General features: G+C 35.2%; 3 protein-coding genes and 1 long non-coding RNA gene across 12 annotated transcripts in view; 1 reads left to right on the top strand and 3 right to left on the bottom strand.

Annotated features, from left to right (window-relative positions):
* mcmdc2 (minichromosome maintenance domain containing 2) overlaps nucleotides 1-17,665 on the top strand; it is a 28,531-nt gene extending 10,866 nt beyond the window's left edge. Inside the window, exons 14-16 of one of the 3 annotated variants that reach the window (XR_015524276.1) lie at nucleotides 166-325; nucleotides 7,853-7,919; nucleotides 17,331-17,665. Coding sequence is in view for 1 of the 3 variants with exons in the window: in NM_001324440.1 (NP_001311369.1) it covers nucleotides 166-317 (152 nt within the window). In the remaining 2 variants the exon portion in view is untranslated. Of the gene's footprint in view, nucleotides 1-165; nucleotides 326-7,789; nucleotides 7,920-17,330 lie in introns of all 3 variants that reach the window. The other 2 variants (XR_015524277.1, NM_001324440.1) reach the window with 2 other exon arrangements.
* On the bottom strand, nucleotides 49-3,070 carry mcmdc2as (mcmdc2 antisense lncRNA). The gene is made up of 8 exons (NR_136892.1): nucleotides 3,012-3,070; nucleotides 1,657-1,703; nucleotides 1,385-1,548; nucleotides 1,114-1,157; nucleotides 943-1,003; nucleotides 689-739; nucleotides 426-484; nucleotides 49-292 (listed from the first exon to the last, which is right to left on the bottom strand). It is a non-coding gene; the product is annotated as a mcmdc2 antisense lncRNA (long non-coding RNA).
* Nucleotides 3,619-6,899, bottom strand: tcf24 (transcription factor 24). Of its 2 annotated transcripts, none has more exons than XM_087309551.1 (3): nucleotides 6,791-6,899; nucleotides 4,384-4,829; nucleotides 3,619-4,213 (listed from the first exon to the last, which is right to left on the bottom strand). In XM_087309551.1, the coding sequence occupies exons 2-3, from the start codon at nucleotides 4,810-4,812 to the stop codon at nucleotides 4,112-4,114; spliced, it is 531 nt and encodes a 176-aa protein (XP_087165677.1). In that variant the 5' UTR covers nucleotides 4,813-4,829; nucleotides 6,791-6,899; the 3' UTR covers nucleotides 3,619-4,111. The 2 variants fall into 2 exon arrangements, with proteins under 2 accessions (XP_087165677.1, XP_087165676.1); XM_087309550.1 differs by lacking the exon at nucleotides 6,791-6,899 and adding an exon at nucleotides 5,140-5,314.
* ppp1r42 (protein phosphatase 1, regulatory subunit 42) lies at nucleotides 6,603-17,318 on the bottom strand. 6 transcript variants are annotated; one of them, XM_087308440.1, is made up of 10 exons: nucleotides 17,255-17,318; nucleotides 16,830-16,913; nucleotides 15,981-16,151; nucleotides 14,398-14,564; nucleotides 14,133-14,271; nucleotides 12,161-12,277; nucleotides 9,671-9,788; nucleotides 8,573-8,704; nucleotides 7,771-7,909; nucleotides 6,603-6,899 (listed from the first exon to the last, which is right to left on the bottom strand). In XM_087308440.1, exons 3-10 carry the CDS (start codon nucleotides 16,110-16,112, stop codon nucleotides 6,854-6,856), a joined length of 990 nt encoding a protein of 329 aa, XP_087164566.1. In that variant the 5' UTR covers nucleotides 16,113-16,151; nucleotides 16,830-16,913; nucleotides 17,255-17,318; the 3' UTR covers nucleotides 6,603-6,853. The 6 variants fall into 6 exon arrangements, with proteins under 6 accessions (XP_087164566.1, NP_001002202.1, XP_087164568.1 ...); NM_001002202.1 differs by having other exon boundaries at nucleotides 15,981-16,154; nucleotides 17,255-17,311; XM_087308442.1 differs by lacking the exon at nucleotides 12,161-12,277 and having other exon boundaries at nucleotides 15,981-16,154.
* Nucleotides 17,666-21,669: the final 4,004 nt, after the last annotated feature.

The raw sequence follows: 21,669 nt of genomic DNA, 5'->3' as shown, positions 1-21,669 counted from the left end.
ATAGTCATAAATAAAGAAATAAAACCACAGGGATTCTGTAACAAATTCTATTCAAGAATGATTTTATTACGTACATTTGCACCATTTTTATTTTATAGTGAAGATCAAGCTCTTGATAATGTTATTGAGAGTTTGGGAATAAGAATGTTTGTTTTGGGAATGCAGGAGCCTCAGCACTCATCTTTCCACCCGATGCAGCATTTCCCTGTGCTCTCCATGACCTGGACTCCTTGAACCAGCGGGACCTTGAGTTGGAGGAACATCGCAAGCAGATCCTGAATTTTGTGCACACCTACGCACCCCACATAGAGGAATAAAAATCAAGGTATTGTAGCAAATAAGCTTAAGCCAATTTAAAAACACAAGGTTTAAAGAAATATTAATAATAAAAATAATTAGTAAAATAATTAAAAAAAAAACCTCACCAGTTTAAAGTAAACCGCCTTTATTCATCTGCACTTCTCATGTGATTGTCAAGTCACACCTTTGATTTGGAAGAGCAAAAAAGAAAAATTCAATAATCTCAAAAAGCATTGAGTGTTCAGTTCTGCTGTTGCTTTATGCTTCAGATAGTCACAGTATCAACAATCCAATTTGGTCTGATGGGTAAACGGCGAAAGTGTGATATTCATCATTGCAACAAGCATTCTCACAAAAACAAAACAAACAAACAAAACAAAAACCTTACCAGTCTTATTTTAGTTCTTATGTTTCACTTTTCTAGTGGCTATTTTTGGACCTGAGAAAGCAGAAGTAGTAGACAAAACTTAATGTTATTCAAATCTCAAATGGGTTACATGTTAGTCAACTCTGCTGTTGCTTCAGATTGTCACAGCATCAGCATCCCAATTTGGTCTGATGGGTAAACGGCGAAAGTGTGATATTCATCATTGCAACAAGCATTTTACAAATTTAAATTTGGTACAAAGATATGAAACTTACCAGCCTTTATTTATTTAGCACTTCCTGTTACCCATTTGTAATTGGACCTGAGAAAGCAGACCTAGACAAAAATGAAATTTGGTCTGATGGGATAAACGGCGAAAGTGCAATATTCATAATTGCAACAAGAATTTGACAATTTAACTTTGATACAAAAAATATTAACCTTACCAGTCTTTTTACATGTTACACATTTATAGTGGCAATCTTTGGACCTAAAAAGGCAGGAAGTAGGCAAACAATTTTAAAATGTAACGCATTTCAAATGAACTAAAAGCTAGTCAACACTGTTACTTCAGATCATCACGGTATCAGCAACCCAATTTGGTCTGATGGGTAAACGGCGAAAGTGTGATATTCATCATTGTAAAATCAACAATATAAAAAAATTTAAAAAACACCCAAAAGCATAGATTATCACATTTACAATGTGTAGCATTACCATTCGTTTCCTTGTCTATCTGCATTTCTCATGTCATCCTTTTCCAGTGGGAATCCTTGAATCTGGTGAAGGTGAGAGGTAGCATGTGAATGTAGCCATAAAATCGTCTCATAGTAGAAGCACACTGCTTTTGCTTCAGAAAGTCACAGTTTCAGCACCCCAATCTGGTATGATGGGTAAACGGCAAAAATGTGAACTCATCATTGCTTTAGGCAAAAATTCTGGTGCCAGAAACATTTCTTAGGTTAAAAGATCAATTTAACGGTCATTACCTTTGCAATGATGCCTTCCATTGGCAGCAGCCATGATCATCTGCCTTCTGTAAAAACAAAAATTGATTACGCAACAAGCTTCAGCTCTGCAGGTAAAATGTCAAATGTACAGAAAGTCTGCAAAAACAGACAATTCTGAAATTATACTCAATTATTCCAATTCAGACCTAATCAGCAAGAAAACAGACTTTTACCTCCTTTTAGCACAGAAGCAGTCCAAACATGACCGTTAATTACCAGTTTTGTGTTTCAACTATTGATTTTGTGCCACTGATAAGCTGCACCAAGGGATGAGCCAGTAAATGAAAAACTCAATTCCACCTCAAAAACATGACTGATGAACTAGAGGTCAAAAGGCACATGTAACGCAGCTTGAGAGTAGACCCTCCTACGCCAGCACAAAGGCCTGGGCGACTCTAGCTCAACTCAAGGTCAGGACCTTTACCAAGACCACAGCACCTCCAAGTGAGCCAAAGCCCTGATTATCCAATCCAGGTCATACAAGACCATTCCCAAACCAGCTAGGCCACACAGGGGACGGCAGCCCCGTGCTGGACAGAGCACAGTACTGCCGACAGCAGAGCAAATGGCAAAGGAGCAATTTATCACTAGATCTGGGACACAAACCTGCCAAAATGATATATTACAGTTCTCATGGGATACTTAAAACCTTTACTAGTACAGGTCATGATTACAACGCGATTTGCCATAATCATGTCAACTTGTATAAAAACTCCTTTACAATATTGATCACAGTCCCAGAGGGAATTTAATACATACTATAAAAGCACGTGTCTTCACTCTGTGGTCAAGACAAACAACTCAAACTAGGTGTGATTGAAAAACTTCAACTTTACTGCACTGCTATTAAAAAATACGGTCAACTAAAGCCATGTTGTATAAAGCCACACTATTTTAAGAAATTTATAAAAATAATTTGTGAATGCAACAGTGCGAATGCGCACTTTAGGAATGATTTGTTTTCTAAAAGGAAGAGCTGGACTGCAAACTATTTTGTGGAAAGAAACTCTTATTTCAGAGACCCCAATTGTGGTCATCTTAAAAAAATGTTAGAGTCGTGACTAACGATTCACAGTAATGTTTGGCACCGATTAAGAAGTTTATACTTTTCAACCTCCACTTACAAACGGCCAAGGTAGCAATCGAGTTACTATTAAAGGCAGCCGGATGAAGTAAGAATCTCCATGCAACGCGCGTGCGGACTAGGCTACAGTAACCACGTGGCCACCCCAAAATTTAACAAAAAGAGCGTGTACTGTTTTTGAGCTAGCTGCAGTTATGCTTTAACGTTTGCTAAAATGCATCAGTAGACTTATTAATTTGAATACATTTACCTTAAGTTCTATTGCTGTGTCTTCGCGTGACCAGCTCCTTCCACACTTCGGAAGAAAAGGATGTGGCGCATGCGTACTTCGCGTTTTAAACTGGACTTCCTAGTAGGATCTGCACATGCGTGTTGGGCTAAACTTCAGTCTTGTGTGCTTCAGCTAGTGAGATAAATTTGAATCTGCTGAATAAGCTGTGTTTCACATATCTTACGTTTATTATTTATGGATTTCTTGACAAATGCATTTTTATTAGGTGGAATCCTAATGAAATTTGATTTCCTCATGTGGGTTGCTTAAACATCACTTTTTTCTTAAGACAACAAATACGTACTTTTTAAGGCTTGCAAAAGGTGTCAGGGAGTTAATATTATTTAGTGCTTTCCACAAACGTTTCAGTGACTTTTCATGATTAAAAGTTTTAATAAATATCTTTAATACAGGCTATATGTTTTCTTCTGAAATTTCAGAGCAGGAAACATAAATGAAAACTATTAAAACGCAGAAAAGTCTTAGAAATAAAAATTTTCTATGCATGTAAAGTATTGTGAATTTGCACGTTGTGAATTTAGTTTAGACAAACAACGATACAAATAAGATCAGAGATCAGTATAGGTTTAGTTTAAGAATTATTTTATTTACTATTCCACATACTGCTATTGACATGAAAAAGAAGAAAAGAGGGAAGGAAGGAGAAAAGGGGTTGGTGATGCTATTGTTGCTATTCTGACAGTCCACTTCACATGACGAATGTTAAGTTATTCACACATGCATTTAGTGCAAACGTTTTAACAGAAAAGTGCATAGCCGACAGCTCAAGCATGACAGCTCATTAAAACCAACACACGGAATTTCAGACAAAGTAGTACAGAACTGCAGATACATCACAGTTACAAAAACACAGCTTGTTTAATATTACAATCTTATTTACATATTAGAAATAATTACAATATATTAATATGCACAATTATTCGGCAACATAATGATCAACGGACTTTTCTGCTTTTTTACAAACAATTTCTGCAACAAAATTACTAAAACAGCAACTATACATTTTTTTAACCTACGTTTACTTTTCATTACCTCCAAAAGTCTTATGTGCAAATGATCTATGTTTGAGACGATGAAGAAGAAGCCCCTTGATTTTCATTTGAGTTACCCAGGAACTGACCAGTGGCACCGATATATAACCTTGAGCGCATTGGCCATTTCTGCAAGACAAAACAAAAATACAAAACTTAGTCAACTGTTTTAAACTGCGTAATATATTTCAACTTTAATAATTCCAGACTCAGTTTAATTAGCCTAAAACTCTAAATGTTACGTAATGTTTTGAGGCCCTATATTAGCCTTAAATGTTTGACAACTTCCAAAAACTTACTTTCACAGGATGTAAGTAGCCATCGCCTTTGAGTGAGTTCAAAGCTTCAGCTTGTTTTGTGTTATCTTCTTCCACTCCCTCTTCTTGCAAGGTTCTGGTTAAATGCGCAATGTATGTGGTCGCCAATATTAAGACGTCGAGTTTGGAGAGTTTGGTGTCCGGTGGCACCGACGGTAGTGTTCTCTGTAGCTCGAGGAACGCGTGTCTGAGCGTCTGTACGCGACTCCTCTCCCGCGCCGCATTGGCTGCCGCGGGTCTCCCTCTGCCGCCGAGGCTACTAGACGGGACCAACCTGGAGCGGGAAAGGGCCTCTGCGCGCCGGCTGTCCGTGTCAGGACTAGGGCTCGAGTTGGGGCTTGACGCGGGACTGTCATCCATAACTGTCACAGAACCAGTGCCATCCATACGGATCGACTGTCTTCCAACCATTGAAATCACTTATTAACCTAAATCAAAATATATATTGTTGAATAAATGTACACTTTTTTTTTTATTCTTAATAATATGCCAAAAACACCCATTAGAAAAGTTAACGTTTGTTCGAATTAAGTAATCCGAAAAATAAAATGCGGGCAAAATTAATCATTAGACTAAAGGTCAGCAATAAAACGAATAAAAAATAAGTACAAACGAGTAATAATACAGACTAATAGACGCCTATTACTGTCATTACATCTTTTCAAGAACATACAGTTCTAATACAAAACTTTAAATAGTGAGGTTTCATTAAAAGGTAGTGAAATAAAAAACACATACCTGTTTTATCGTTTCAAGTTATGTTCTAAAAAACACATTAAGGCATGAAAAGTTCCTCAGCTTGATAAAAAATTGGTGTAAAAGAATAGTCCTCTTCTCGTTTCAAAAATATATACAGTGGGCGTAAAAGGTGCGTGTATATCCGTGCGCACGCAGTGTCCTCACCTGAATGACTGCGTAAAGTCTCAGGAGCCTCTAATTTATCGGGGAACACAAAGAGCTGACAAGTGCTTCACTCCGGTGCAATTAATCACAAGCCTTTAAAACTCTGGCAACTGGAGCCGTCCGTTCTCCACACTTTCCCCTGCGCTTCGGTCGGTAGGAGGTGCAGTCCATTTTCTGACCCCAGAAGTAGCCTAGTATTTTTGGTCCTCCCCAGAGTTGCTTTACAGAACCCAACTTCACAATATTATCTAAAATATTGTTTATTTAAGAAATAAATACGCAATGGCTTTGACTGGTGAAAAAGCGCTTTGTGATACAACAATATTTTTCAAGCCATCAAATAGATCGTTGGGATTCTCTCTGCTATCAATTCACTCTTATTTAAAACGATATTTTAATATTAGATTTAATCAGACATCAGCCCTATTTCCTGGGACAAAGCCAATAAATAAACTCTAAACACTGCAATCAACTGGCATGCTTGAGGAAATTCTTGTGAGACTCCTAAATTAATCATTCTGTTTTCCGCAAACGGAGAATTAATGAATGGAATTATTCATAACATGTATATCTGAGACTGTTCTTAATAAACATTGTTTTTGTAAGGATGAAGTAACAGTATTGCCCCCGGGCCAATAATTATGAAGCAGAGCAAATGAGGTTAAGTAAGCTTCTCTGTCTAATTACTCTACATCTTTCAGAGGTTTTAGCCTACCCTGGTTTAGATATTAGTCTCACGCTGAAAATAAATTCGTGCGTTACTGTACTCAGCGCGTATTCTATATGTCCAAACATTATTATACAATCAGTTTTATATTTCATATGTTGCGCTACTTTTCCAGTCTATAACGTAATGATGTTGATAAAGCTAATGGATAATGCGCAAGTTGAAATTAATCCTTATTCCCCGCACATACAATTCTAAATCTGAAAGATAAATATACAGTTACAAGTTTAAAAATAAACGACTCATTTGAAATATAAATTAAAGCATGATGCAGTAATATTGGATTGCTACTTTGACTATTGTAAGATATTTTATACTTGATCAAATATAATTAAAATACAGAACGTGCAAATGACAAATAAAGGCATTATATATATTTATAAAGTGTGCAGTTTGCAATTTCACAATTAATTTTCATTTGACAAGTAAAATTTCACTTTGATTTTGTTATGACCTATTCTGACTGGGGAAATTAATTGATATTTAACTAACAATACTAATCTAAATATCTTAAATGTTTATTATTACATTCCAGAAATGTTGTGTAAAACATGATAGTATTTAAACAATATTCCTTAAAATGTAAATTTATTAAAAACACAGACAGGTATTTTCAAACAGAACTGTCAGAATTGCAAATAAGGCAGTGTAAAAGACTTGTCAAATAAATAAAATTTAAGCCATTATTCACATTTTATATAAGTGGCAGAGCTTCTTTTTCTTAAAAAGTATTCAGCATAAATCTTCACACACACATACCGCAAGCTTATTGATTGAGTTTTTGAGTTAAATATTTGAAGCCAAAAGGACTTCGATAAAGCTTCATATTTTCAGAGATTGCCATTCGGTACTGGAATCTCCTCTTGTCCTGTGAATATAACAAAATACATAAAAAATTTAAATTAAACATTGTAGATTACCATAAAGTATCTAAAGCATGATTTTGAATTGTGTATTACTTATAAAAACTAACTAAGAACATAAAATCATGGCACACACTGTCTAAAACATGCTTCTTTAAATAATGACTGCTACTGGACCCCTACAATAACACAGTAAACAGCTAATTAGGGCATTAAACAACTGTCATTCAGCATTATCATTCCTATTACTCATACATTAGTATTACTCATGCTCTTTCTTACAAGTACAAAACATTCAGCTCATATTTATTGTATTTTCTTCAGCAATTCATGTATACATTTTAGAGGCTGATAAAAAAAAACAGAAATGAAAGGATTAACGCATTTAAGATGCAAGACATCAAAGGATTTTTGCAGTCATTACACAGCCCAGCATAGAATGCTTAACCTCAGGCCAGTACTAAAAGAGAAAGCTGTTTATTTGCATGAGTGGGAAGAATAAAAGTCAAACAACTTGACAAATAGCAGGCTTTTTTCCCAGCATGTCTGAAGGCAGCAAATGAACAGTTACATGTCACATTACTCTTAAAGCATTCCTTTTATATAATTTAAGATGAGTTGTAATTTAAATGTTTAATAAAAACATATATCTTAGTTTAGTTTAGTTTTTAAAATTTGACAGGACAGGGTATTGCAGCACAATGCGTCGAACACACACTCAAAACAATGTTTACCTTATAAAAATACTAATATATAACATGATAAACAAACAAAGTAAAAACAACAATTTACTGAATATCTAAATAAATAATTAATTATTAGTAAACATAAAAAGTCTTTTAAGCACGATAGAAATTGGGATCGTTCATACTGTACCCTCTTCCTCTGCTGTCAGCTTGAATTTGGTCTGTCCGAAATGTAACGCCAGGCTTTTCATTTTCTGACGGCTTACTCAAAGAGCTGCTGCGCTCTCGGACAGAAGGATGTTGGGGACCCAAGTGAAAATCAGCTGAAGCTAAACACAGGTTAGTCATTGTAGTCATTGTAATAGAACTGACACAAGAGACATGCGAGGTGTACTTGGTGACATGCAGATAAAATACAATAGCAGAATATACGATTCCTTGACTGTTAGAAAGAGAAATATAATTGTGGAAGTGTAAATTACTGTAAATAATAGAATTTAATACAGTTTTTTTTTTGCAAATTCAAAAGAGATAATAATGACATATAAAGAACATATTTTATCTGTAATAAAAATTCTACAGTGTAAAGTGGTATTTAAAAAAACAATTGTGTATTTATACATACACATTCCTATATTCTTCACAATTCTTAGTTTATATGGATTTATTTATCGGCTTTATTTGCTTCATTCTATAAAAGTCTGATAACATTCCTTCCAAATGACAATTGGATAGAATAACAAATTGTTTTCATTTGTTGTGATTAAAAAGCAGCGTTATTCCACTAAATACTGTTTACTAAATTCTTATAAAGTATAAACATGGTGTTGTCTAAATGTAAGTGAATATGAAAATAAACAAAAGATAATGAATATAAACAAATATTTAGATATTTATATAAACAATATTACAATATCTAAATATATTTAAAAATATATATATATTTAGATATATTTAAATCTAATTATTATTTATTCAGCAAATATTAATACTTGAAAGTTGGTTTGCCACTTGTAGTTTGTTGTCTTTTCCATCCTCTGGTTTCTTCTTTGCATCTTTTGAGGCTTTCCAATTGATTAGAAACTGCCTGGACAGCTCATTTATTTGTTTCCCATCAAGGTCATCTAAATATCAAGAATAAAAATAATTAAAATTGCGCATGTTTCTGTAATTACATCTTCTAAATAATTAAATAAAACTTAAAAGCTACAGAGGGCATGTAAATATCAAGAAAATATAGTATAAATATGTAATTACAGTTCAAGTCAGAATTATTAGCCCCCTTGTTTATTTAGAAGTTTAGTTACATTTCTGTTTAACGGAGACTGTTTCAACACATTTCTAAACATAATAGTTTTAATAACTCATATCTAATACTGATTCATTTTGTCTTTGCCATGATGACAGTAAATAATATTTTACTATATATTTTCAAGACACTTCTATATAGCTTAAACTGACATTTAAAGGCTTAACTAGGCTAATTAGGTTAACTAGGCAGGTTAGGTTAATTAGGCAAGTTACTGTATAACGATGGTTTGTTCTGTAGACTATCAAAAAATATAAAGGGGCTAATAATTTCTACCTTAAAATGTTAAAAAAAAAAATTTTACCTTTAAAAAAATTAAAAACTGCTTTTATTCTAGCGGAAATAAAACAAATAATAAGAAAAAATTATTATCAGAAATACTGTGAAAATTTCCATGTTCTGTTAAACATAATTTTGGAAATATCTAAAAAGGAAAAAAAAATTCAAAGGGGGGCTAATAATTCTGACTTCAATTGTATGTAAAACTCATAACCACAACACCAATACAAATGTAAAAGTATTACTTATTTATTATGTTTATATATATTTTTTTATTAAATATAAAATGTATTCATTAAATTACATTTAAAAAAAAGTAAATTAATTAAATGTTGAGAAAATTAATAAAATAAAAATGAAATATTTATTATAATAAAAATCCAATTCAAATAATTTAATTATATAATGAAAAATCCAACAAGCTGTATCATTTACGAAGTCAGTGATTATTTTACCATAAATAATTACAATTAAAATTGTAAATAGCAAGGTTATTTCTCACCTAGAAATTTGCAAACAGTTATTAGTCTGTCCCTGTATTTAGGTTTGTGACACACAGGATTTCTACTCAGATCCAGAAGGCGCAGTTTAAACCATTGGCTGAACACCGTCTCTAACTCCTGAAAGCATAAATAAAGGAATTACATTTTACTTTAATCACTTCAGATCAGCTATACAGACAAAAATGAGCAGATCTTCACCAAATGTTTCAAACTAATATTAGCACTCTGCAGAAACCTAAAAAACAGTGATGTTTCCAGATTTACAAAAGATGTACGATTAAAATAATCAGAACCTTGTATTTAAAACAAGAAGGCCATAAACAAATGTGACTAAAAATGTGCAACGCTAAAAGTATAAACAAGACATCAGCTTGTTTTAATAAATACTGTCACTCGGACTGCGTGACTAACAAGTTCCCCAGGGCAGTAGTCCTCAAGCATGTTGCCTGCAGTGTATGTTTATCTAAGGACACATTAATCCAGGCTGGAAATATGAATACTCTCTGGACACGCTCTGATTGTTCATTGCCTTCCTGTCTCAACTAAAATGCTTCCACTTTTCAGTCCGTGTGCAATCAGCTCTAGAGGGACCCCGGCGAGCAGCGCGCTCTCAGGCTTTGATAAATGATCGTGTCAGGTCTGTCACTCTGAGGGCTTGGCTGGGAACTGCCCAGCGCCAAATTGCCCTCCCATGCGCAGGAGTGCTGAATGCACCCCTGACTGGGCTCTTTCCAGCCCTGCGTTGGGTTAATGATGGCCAGTTATGAACCTGTATTTGACCAGCGCTTCGATCCCTATCTGCACTGTCTGGACGTGCGCCACTAACAGCTTCTGCAGTACCCATTTGTCACTCGGCTGACTGCCTGTCATAATCTATTTTAAAAATCCATAATGTTTCCACTGGAATTGGACCAAACTGCGTAAGGATGGAATTGATCCTTTGGGTGCTGTCGTCGCTGAATCAATAGTGGCAAAGGGGTTGTATAAATTAAAGAAGATATCTGCTAAACACGAAAGCTTCCTCTGACACATGGATCGCTATTATCGGTGGCAGTTGCTCAGAGGATTGTCTTTTATGCTGTTGAACAAAGTTACCGAAATGCTTGACAAGGCAGCGGGAAGTGTTTCTTTTAGTCACTAAATGAGTAAGTTGGAAAATCTCTTTTCCAGGTTACTTCTCAGCTTTAGTTTCGCTAAATGTTTGCCTCAAATGGGTTTTTAATACAAGGCTGAGGTTATAAGGGGCACTGAGTGTATTTCAGAGGAAAATCTGTGCACTAAGGAAAGAGGAAAACTTGTGCTTGTTTAAATTGTCAGCAGAAGCTGTCCCTGGAGACCGGCCCGCTGATTTGTTGAATAATTCTGACCTTGTGCAAGTCCAGAGACTTCTGGAAGGATTTGGAGGATTAGGTTTTTTACACCGCTTTACCAATATCATTTCATACTTCATAGGAACACACAAGGTTGTCATGTTTAAACATAACAAAAACTTGAAAAATTACACTTTGTATTTTGTATGTTTTAACCCTTATGTGCTGTTTAGGATGTTTCATCCACCCTTAGGTGATTTTGAGTCTTAATTTGGTCACAACTCTCTCTGTGTTTAAGCAAATGAAATTACTTTTAATGACAAATCTTATTTTGAAATTTTGGGAAAATGCTTTGAAAATATTCTAAAAATTCAACAATATACTCATATTTACTACCCTTTTGGTATGTTCAAGGTTGTTTTTGCCCCATTGACTTCCGTTATAATGACATTTTTTGATTGCAAAGCCATTTGGCATTTTTTTATTGTTGCAGGTTATCCCTGTGGGAAAGAGGTAAAACTGTATTTTTTTTAGAGTTGATCATCAGTTGCAGTGCAAAAAAAAAGCTTAGTTTCTGGCTTAAAATTTTATTGTTATATATATATATATAGAGTATAGTATGTGTGAGTGTGTGAGAGAGACCTTTGTGCACTTACCTTGATATGTTTGAGAAAATAAAAAATAAGCAGCTCAGTAATCAGAACAGAGTGTATTTATGCACAGACACAATTTGTTTTTTACTCCATAGAATTCCATATAAAGGTCAGAAACCTTTTTGCATAGGCATATCTAAAGGGTTAATGGTGCCAACTGATGATTGACTAAAAAATGTAAATTTTGCATCTCACCAAAAGGAAAAACACTAATAATTAAGAATGCATGATTATTTAGCGTCATGTCTTTGCAATTAGAAATTGTTGTTATATCAGAAGTCAATGGGACAAAAACCCATTGCTAGATAAGTTGGCGGTTCATTCTGCTGTGGCAACCCAAGATTAATAAAGGGACGAAGCCCTTTAAAAAAAATGAATGAATGATTACTAAATTTTATTTGTTTAAATTCAACACATATAAATTGTTTGCAACAATTTTGCAGACATAATCTTTTTTCAGTAAACAGTACTTCGCTGTGTTAAAGAACCTTTATTTATTGAAAAAAGAAAAGAAAAATTAATTTACCTGTATGTCATGTAGCTGGTTATCGGCAGCAAAAAGATGGGTCATTTTTCTGAGAGGAGCCAAATCCCATAACTCATCAATGTTATTTTTGCTGATATTTAAAATGCACAGAGTTTCCTACAGAATATATGAAATGAAAGGGGTCATGAACTGAGAAATAAACCCTTTGTGTTTTGACTTAGAAGAGGTTCTGTATAAAAAAAACATCCAGTAATATTCTAAACTCAGGGTGCTTTCACACCTGGCTTGTTGTTTGGAACCTTACCGTGTTTTGGCCTCAGCTTGGTTTATTTAGGAATATGTGGACACGGCAATCACACTCAGATCTACACTAAAAACAATCAGTCTGAGATCACCTGAAATATGTGGTCCTGACTTGGTTGAAAACGAACTCTGGAACACTTTGCTTGTGGTGAGAAAGGAATCAGACCCATAAAACCAATAAAACAGGCTTTATAAAGTGTTATTACGTACTCTTAAAACCAAAAAGAAATTCACTTTTTTAATCAGTTTAGAAACAATTTTAATCTCTATTTCATGAACAACACAGCAAAAAATGTATTTCTTACTTAGATTTGAGAATTTTTATCTTCTTTCTAGTCCAAATATCTAAAAATTCTTAAATCATAAAGCATTTCTAGACAAGTGAAACATATTGTCTTGTTTTCAGAAATAATATTCCAATATTAGGTGGGTTTTTCCTTAAAACAAGCAAAATAGTGTGCAAATGGGGTAAGCAAATAAATTTGCTTTCCTTTTGACAAATGATTATTTTGCTTACTCCATTGCCAGATTCTGCCCTTTAAAAGTTGAGAAATAGTTTGCTCTGATCTGTATCTTAAATAATGTTAATAATTAAAATAATAGATAACTTCAATATACATTTGACCACACCTATAATGGTTCATACTATTGTGAATGCATGTTTGCGCCAAAAAATTTGATTTATCGGTTTGAAACCGGCAAATCTAGAGCACCAACAGTCAGTGTAAGTGTTCACAAAACATGTGTGTTTAAAAAAGGTATTTATAGGTGTCTGTAAAACTAGATGCATGGTTTGTATTTTATAATACACTGGCTTGCACATGGAAGTTAAACAGTAAAATAAAAATACGTGCAGTCTTTCATGGTCATTCATTAATAGGTGCAGGAAAGCAAACCTGTCATTGTTTACGTAATATAACAAATGTCATTGAGAACCACTCAATATTCCTCAAACACTGAATACAGAATAACACATTGAAAAAAAGTAGTATTCACATAAAAGTTTTAAATAAAATAACTCAATATTATTAGCACCCTTGAGAAATATATATATTTTACGATTGGCTACAGAACAAACTACTCTTGTCAAATTACTTGCCTAATTAACCTAACTTGTTTAGTCAATCTAATTCACATAGTTAAGCCTTTAAAAAAAAACAAAAGAAGTTAGTTAGAAATCTGTTTAAAAAATATCGTCTCTGTTAAACAAATTTTTAAATGAATTACAGGAGGGCTAATATAAATAGGCTTCTTTAACATCGTTAATAATGCACTTTAAGATGCTTTAAACTTTGAAACAAGTTCCACTACTGGGAAATCAGTGAAGATTTTACTGAGTAAGTAAAAGGAGAGCATTTAATATTTTTTTTCAAGGAGGAAAATTGGTGTACTTACGCTTGCAATTTCATTAATTATCAAAATAAACAAAAAATTCCCTTTTCGGTTTGTTTTCCCACTGCTTGGGCAGTAAACACTCGCTGTTGATTTGTCAGACAAGAAGGCACCCACAGAGACCTCTTTTACCCTCATCAAATCTTGCACAGAACTGCTTTGATACACGTCTTGGTCCCCGAGTCTGATTCTGACAGCAAACTCACAGGACACTGCTATATCAATCTAAATATGAGCGCACTAGATTATAGATATTATGAAGCACCCTTTGTAAGTCTCTTCACAGAGGTGAATATTAAAGAAATTAGTTACTTACAGACAGGCTAGAAATGGAATGAGGGTCAAAGGCCAGCTTTTCTCCACAAGGTAGTTTCTGACCTTCCACATGCAGCTCCTTTAGGCTTTTCAACTCCTCTAATCCCTCCACCACAGTGATGCTGTTTCCTCCCAGGAACCTTAAATTTAGAAACATTCATGGTCTATGGTCAATAAATGCCGCTTTTTATTAAAAATATTAGAGTCAGAGTTCAAAGAAATGCAATTCAGAAGTATTAAATGTGCTTGTACGGTTAAATACTTACAGTTTAGATAGCTTATGTAGAGACGAGAGGTTCTCGATGCAAGATATATTGTTATTTTGCATGTATAAGTGTGTAAGGTTTGAGGCAAACCCCAAGTTGCAGATCTGTGATATTTGATTGTCATATAGGTAAAGGACTGTGAGGTTTCTGCACACAGATAGATCATCCTATAAAGAGAGAGAAAAAAAATAATATTTACTGTTCCGAGTTTTAGTGTTCATAATGTTTAAACATTATTATTATTATTGAATTATTATTACAATGTAAAAATGTTTAATATTTTATATGTTAAAAATTGCAATTTATTACCTTTAAGTAGCTTATAAAATCTTTTTCACAAAACAATGAATATAAAGATATTGGTGTAGCTTATAGATATGCTGTTCATCCTTTAATTCTGGATATATACATACACTAACTGGTCACTTTATTAGGTACACCTTACTAGTACCGGGTAAAACCTCCTTTTGCCTTCATAACTGCCTTAATCCTTCGTGGCATAGATTCAACAAGGTACTGGAAATATTCCTCAGAGATTTTGGTCCATATTGACATGATAGCATCACACAGTTGCTGCAGATTTATCGGCTGCACATCCATGATGCAAATCTCCCGTTCCACCACATCCTAAACATGCTCTAGTGGATTGAGATCTGGTGACTGTGGAGCCCATTTGAGTACAGTGAACTCATTGTCATGTTCAAGAAACCAGTTTGAGATGATTCCCGGTTTATATTATGGCGTATGATCCTGCTGGAAGTAGCCATGAGAAGGTGGGTACACTGTGGTCATAAAGGGGTGGACATGATCAGCAACAATCCTCAGGTACTAATGGCCAAAAGTGTGCCGAGAAAATATCCCCCACACCATTACACCACCACCAGCCTGAACCTTTCATACAAGTAGGGATAGATCCATACGAGACTCATCAGACCAGGCAACATTTTGCCAATCTTCTATTGTCCAATTTTGGTGAGCCTATAACCTCAGTTTCCTGTTCTTAGCTGACAGGAGTGGCACCCGGTGTGGTCTTCTGTTGCTGTAGCCGCCTCAAGGTTTGATGTGTTGAGCCTTCAGAGATGCTTATTTGAGTTACTCTTGCCTTTTATCAGCTGGAACCAGTCTGGCCATTCTTCGCTGACCTCTGGATATTTGCTTTAATTTGGACCATTCTCTGTAAACCCTAGAGATGGTTGTGAGTGAAAATCCCAGTAAATCAGCAGTTTCTGAAATACTCAGACCAGCCAGGCTGGCACCAACAACCATGCCACGTTCAAAGTCACCTAAATCACCTTTTCTCCCCATTCTGATGCTCGGTTTGAACTGCAGATCGTCTTGACCACCTCTATGCCTAAATGATTAAGTTGCTGCCATGTGATTGGCTGATTAGAAATTTGCATTAACAAGCAGTTGGACAGTTGTGTACTTAATAAAGTGGCCGGTGTATATTTATTATTATATAGTGCATCCATACTTTGTATTTTGATGTACTGACACCAACTTTAAAAGAATTTTACAATATTCACTTTAATGCAAACTATTATTTTAAATACAGCTTCAATATATTTAAACTCAAAACTTACAATCTCCTCTATGTTTTTGTCTGAGAAGTTGAGATGGGTCAGTTTCCTCAGGTACTGCTGGAAGGATTCGCTTCTGCTGGATTTTGAGTGACTGCCCAATTTTGCGATCAGATGCACTGTCAGGCGGACCATAATGACTTGGAGTGCAGAAATATCGCAGGGTGGATAATTCTTCTGAAGCACAGCATGTCAATGGAATAAGGGGATTTATAAAATAGCACAAAAACACATGCAATACCATATGACTGAATAGACCTCTAAATATATGGATTTTTAAGGTATATTTGATGTGGTGACCATCATTTATTACTTAAAAGACAGCATAGTCAATTGACCCTCAACCCTTTGTCAAAATACATATTATTTTTTAATTGTGGGAATGAGGCCAAAGGTGAACCAGGCAAGTGACCTGAACTAAGATTATCATGCAGAGAGATCTGTTCTCCCAAGTACAAAAGACAACTCAGTTTCCTTGAGACTAGCACTTTATGTAAGCTTGACCCTGCAAAATTGCATCACATTAATATAATTTAAGGTATAGTCCACCTAAAAATCATTTATTCACACTTTATTTGTTTCAAACCTTTATGACATTCTTTCTTCTGTTAAACACAAAAGAAGATATTGCTAAGAATGTTGGAAACCTGCAAGCATTGCATTCCATAGTATTTCTTTTTTTTTTTTTTTTTTTTTAGGTTTTTAGCTTATTTCAAAATATCTTTTCTTGTTTAACAGGTCAAAGCAACCCAAAAAGGTTTGGAGTCATTTGAGCGTTAGTAAATACTGAGTAGATTTTTATTTTTGGGTAATCTATCCCTTTTAGTCTTAACACTATACTTGCAGCCTTACCAAAAAGATTTCCTTGGAAAGACCTTGGGTGTTATTACTCCGTATCCTGAGTCTTATATTGTCTTGTCAGGCACAGACGATGAACTGAAGTAAAGGGAATACATACATCAACACATGACAGCAGGTCGGTTTTACACTTGATCTCAGAGCAGCAGACTATTGGGAGATGACATGGAGAGCCTCTAAAAAAATCAATAACTTTCTGTGGTTAAACTCCAGGGAACTGGATTGGGGACAGCGATTTGCCAATCATTATAATACACTGCATTATATTTAACGATAGATGAATTGAACATTGTTTATTTAATAAGCCCAGCACCACTGTTGACATGTACAGGTTGTAAACGCAAACACTAAAGGTGAATTTACATTTACAGCCTACTGAAGAAGTAGGAACAATGAAACAAAACAGCGCTGCTTCTTACCTTAATGCACAAATGTTGTGCGTTAACAATCCCCAGCTAAAGCCTCTTTTCTTTTCCTTGTCTCGGGTTTGTTTAGGAAGTGAGAGCTGATATTGCCATGGCGACGCGACGCGAGGTCAATTTCCACGCGCCAGTGTTGATTCAGAGTTCAGATGCGGCGTGACACATTGTCAGCAGAAATGGTGAAAAGGTTTTAATTTGTTATGTTTGAGTTCTTTTCTATGTAATTTTAAAACACGTGTTGTTCGTTGCTGTATTGTTTTGATGCAAGAGAATGTTTTACTGAGGTCGTAAATATTCATTTGTTCTACAAAGTGCTTTAGTAGGAAAAGTAGGCTATTCAGGCTCACGAATGTTTTCATAACCAATAATTTATTAGTAACTTATTCATTAAAAAGAATTTTAAAAGAACGGCTTTTGATTTTTATTCTATATTGAATATTTACATTTCCTTTTCAGCTTGGTCAGTTTAGCGGAATGAACCGTCAACTGAATGTTTACATTATTAATCTTAATGAATGGATTTAGATATAAAATGTCATTATTTTTAGAACATGTCCTTAAAAGTTATATGGCACTTTCTATTACCAATTTGTGGTGGAAACCTTTTTTATTGGCCTGTTAATGGCTGTACGTTAAAGATTCGGGGAAAATGAAAAGGTTGTGACGTTTATGATGCTTCCAAGCACTTCCGTTCAACATGAAACGAATGCTTTTACAATTCATTCATTAATTTTCTTTTCGGCTTAGTCCCTTTATTAATCAGGGCTTGCCACAGCGGGAATGATATTGCATCATTAATTAAAATGTTTTTAAGCCACGTTTTCTAGTTATTTTTCAAATATTATCCAATAATTTAGGAAATTACCAATGGGAAATTTAATATAGGCCTAATACAGTTTGGCGTACTTAACTTCACCCCTCATCCCCCAATCAAGTTTGGTTTTTGACCCTTTATAAGAAAAAGTTTGGGCATCCCTGATCTAAATGTTACTCTCAGCAGTATGGAGTTTGTAAAAAGAATACCGCAAAGTTATTTCCAAATTCTTGTGACTTTTATCCAAAGGATGAAAAAGAACAAATGTCCTCTCTCTATCATTCCACAAGCTCAAACTGCTGTTCATAATAATAATAATGCATATCAGCTTTAGAGAAATGTGGTGGACACAGACTGCGGTGACCCGTGTATTGTTGTATACTGTGGAGGAATGTGCTTCCTGAGAATGAGTGACTCGCTTGCATTTATGCATGCAGAGTACTTGTCAAAAAGGAAACGTTGCTTTGGTTGGCGTTTGGTTGAGCGACGTAGAGGGGGAGTTCAGCCCCTTTCAGACTGTCCTCTGGGGCAGTGAATATGTTTCAGCTCCTCGGTGCCATGCTTGCTCAGATTATTATTATTATATGGTCCAAAGAAAACATCAGTGCAACAAGATCTTTGGGTCACTGGTCTCAACGGTTAGTTTAACATTGGCCTTGTGATCAATAATCTACTGTTTGTGCTCATCACCTGGATATATTTTCTTGATTACATTTCCTCCACACTTATTATTCTAAAACATTTTCATTGAGCTCATCAAATGAAGCGAAAATCCAAGTAATTTAAGAAGACTCTTACTAAAAGACAAAAACAAGATTCTATTAATGGGTCGGGGTGATGTTAATTCACTCATGGAAAACAGAATGTTATACTAACTTCTATTTCAGTTATACCTTTATCTCCTTTCTTAAAAGTATTAAAATGCTAATCTGGTAATAATTATAAAACTAATTCATATTTACGATGAGAAAAAAACTTGTGCATGGAGATTTTTGATGACTGCAAAAATAAAGCACCTTTAATATAATAATTTTTATATAATATTCTTCTACTTCACTTTCCTCACTGCCAGTCTTGTGACAAAACTTAAAAAAGACACTTTTCCTGACTTAGAAGGTTGTCTGTAAAAGGCTGTGAACACTGTAAAGCCCAACAGTCAACTTTATCAAATAAAATGAGTGTAGTTTACTCAAAATTGACTGAAAGTTAATACTAGTCATTGTAACTCAGTGTTGAGGGTAACGAGTTATTTAAATACCTCATTACTTCAGTTTAAATGGATTAAGTTCACAGTACTCATATAGATTAGTTTAATCAAATGGTTTGTTGCAATCGGTTTCCTCAAACGGCTTGAGTTGCCTTAACTTATTGGGTTTTACGATGAAGGATTCAGAACTATGGCTAGACATTTTAACATTGTAAAAAAATACCATCTTCAGGTTGGAGGAAAGTCCATACCCCAGGTGGAGGAGTTCAAGTATTTTGGGGTTTTGTTCATGAGTGAGGGAAGGATGGAATGTGAGACTGACTGGCGGATTGGTGCAGCGGCATCAGTAATGTGGTCGATGTATTGGTCCGTTGTGGTAAAGAAGGCGCTGAGTCAAAATGTAAAGCTCTCAATTTACCGGTCAGTCTACGTTCATACTCTCTCCTATGGTCATGAGCTTTGGGTCATGACCGAAAGGACAAGATCTCGGAAACAAGCGGAAATGAGTTTCCCTCGCAGAGTGGCAGGGTGCACCCTTATAGATAGGATGAAGAGCTCTGTCACCTGGGAGGAGCTCGGAGTAGAGCTGCTGCTCCTCCACATTGTGAGAAGTCAGCTGAGGTGGCTCGAGCATCTGTTTCGGATGCCTCCTGGACGTATACCTAGGGAGGTGTTCCAGGCATGTCCCATTTGGAGGAGGCCTCGGGAAAAACCCAGGGCATGCTGGAGGTACTATGTCTTCATTTATATTTCCTATCTTTAAAGTAACATTTTATAAACTCGTCTAGACAGAATGGAGTTCAATTAAAAATCTTCATGAAATAAAAACTCTTATAGTGACATATGTAGTATCTAATAAATAAGTACTATTAGTTATTTGGTACAAGTGTCTAATAAATAAGTGGCATCTTATTGCTAAGCACCAATATGTACAGCTGTACAGTTTAACTGTTGGTTTAACACTGTAAAACCAACAGTCAACTTTATCAAATGAAATGAGTGTAGTTAACTCAAATTGACTGAAAGTTAAGTCTCATTTGAAGAGTTTTGAACTCAGTGTTGAAGGTAATGAGTTAATTAAATACCTCACTACTTCAACTTAAATGGAGTAAGTTCACAGTATTCAAATAGATTAGTTTTTATAACTCAAATGGTTTGAGTTGCCTTAACTTATTGGGTTTTACAGTACTCAGTTGGTTTGAGTTCTCTTCATTTGTCGAGTTTTACTGTGCTCAAATCGATTCATTTACGTAAATGGAATAAGTTGACAGTACTCATTGGGATTAGTTTTTTGTTAAATACCTCATTACTTCAACTTAAATGAAGAAAGTTCACAGTATAGATTAGTTTAACTCAAATGGTTTGTAGCAATCAGTTTCCTCAAATAGTTTGAGTTGTCTTAACTTGTTGGGTTTTACAGTACTCAGTTGGTTTGAGTTCTCTTCATTTATCAGGTTTTACTGTGCTCAAATTGCTTCATTTACTCAAATGGATTAAGAAACAAAAAAAACAAACAAATTAGTATTTTGGGATGCTGATATTCAATCTGACGCAATCTCATAGCAATTCGTAACTTTTTAATTTAGTGGCTAATTTGAGCTTGTAACAGTTTATTTTATTACAATTTGGGGTGGGGTTTTGGGGTTTTCATACAAATAAAATCGAATGAATTAGCCACTTATCTGACAATGCATAAGTTAGTTACATATTTATGCATTGCATCCACACAAGTGTGAACATGATCAATAAGCTGCTAATCAATGTTCTCTCAAAATCCCTAACTATGAGCCTCAGATTGTTGCTTTACAGAACATAACAGTAGTCAGCCCTAGTGTAGCGCACAAAAATGCATGATGACGACATCAGCCCAATTGTAAGTAAATGCAGACCCGTTTTGTATGCATGAAACCGCACGGGCGCAGCGATAAAGAGCAGACACACAGTTCTGAATAGACTCCACTGTATCCAGCTCCTGTTTCTGTGATGCATCAGTGACAGGCCACAGCTAACGCTCAAAATCTTGAAGGATCGTGTACAAAACAGAGACACCCTGCACAGGGTCGTCCTGACAGATGCGCCGGTGCCCTGCCAAGCTCTGTTTATCTTTGAGCTGTAGAGTTTGTTATTCCATTATGTAATGCTATGACTGGCAAATATGAAAATGACCTCTTGCGGAGCACTGCGGTTTTCGTTAGCATGCTAAATATAATGTAAAATACGAGAGAGGAGCTTTGGGAAATGGGAATGGCAAAGTACCGTGTTACACACCGAACCCAGAGGAGAATACATTTCAAACAGCTGGTAACAAGCGGCGCTTAGGAAAACACATTTGTCTTGATCTAAAGGACAGCTCTGACGATGAGCTGTGCGAGCTAGAAAATATGTCAGACG

The sequence above is a fragment of the Danio rerio genome, chromosome 24, assembly GCF_052040795.2.
Source record: "Danio rerio strain M-AB ecotype USA chromosome 24, GRCz13ab, whole genome shotgun sequence".
NCBI classification, from domain to species: domain Eukaryota; kingdom Metazoa; phylum Chordata; class Actinopteri; order Cypriniformes; family Danionidae; genus Danio; species Danio rerio.
This window is presented reverse-complemented; position numbering and strand designations above follow the sequence as displayed.

What these genes read in the sequence shown, in the direction of transcription:
- ppp1r42 (XM_087308440.1), bottom strand. Translation starts at nt 16,112, where the DNA reads ATGGTCCGCCTGACAGTGCATCTGATCGCAAAATTGGGCAGTCACTCA. An exon ending in ACAAAAACATAGAGGAGATT is followed by an intron (nt 14,565 to 15,980) that starts GTAAGTTTTGAG and finishes CTCTCTTTATAG; the next exon opens with GATGATCTATCTGTGTGCAG. An exon ending in CTACATAAGCTATCTAAACT is followed by an intron (nt 14,272 to 14,397) that starts GTAAGTATTTAA and finishes TCTAAATTTAAG; the next exon opens with GTTCCTGGGAGGAAACAGCA.
- tcf24 (XM_087309551.1), bottom strand. Translation starts at nt 4,812, where the DNA reads ATGGTTGGAAGACAGTCGATCCGTATGGATGGCACTGGTTCTGTGACA. An exon ending in GCTACTTACATCCTGTGAAA is followed by an intron (nt 4,214 to 4,383) that starts GTAAGTTTTTGG and finishes TTTGTCTTGCAG; the next exon opens with AAATGGCCAATGCGCTCAAG.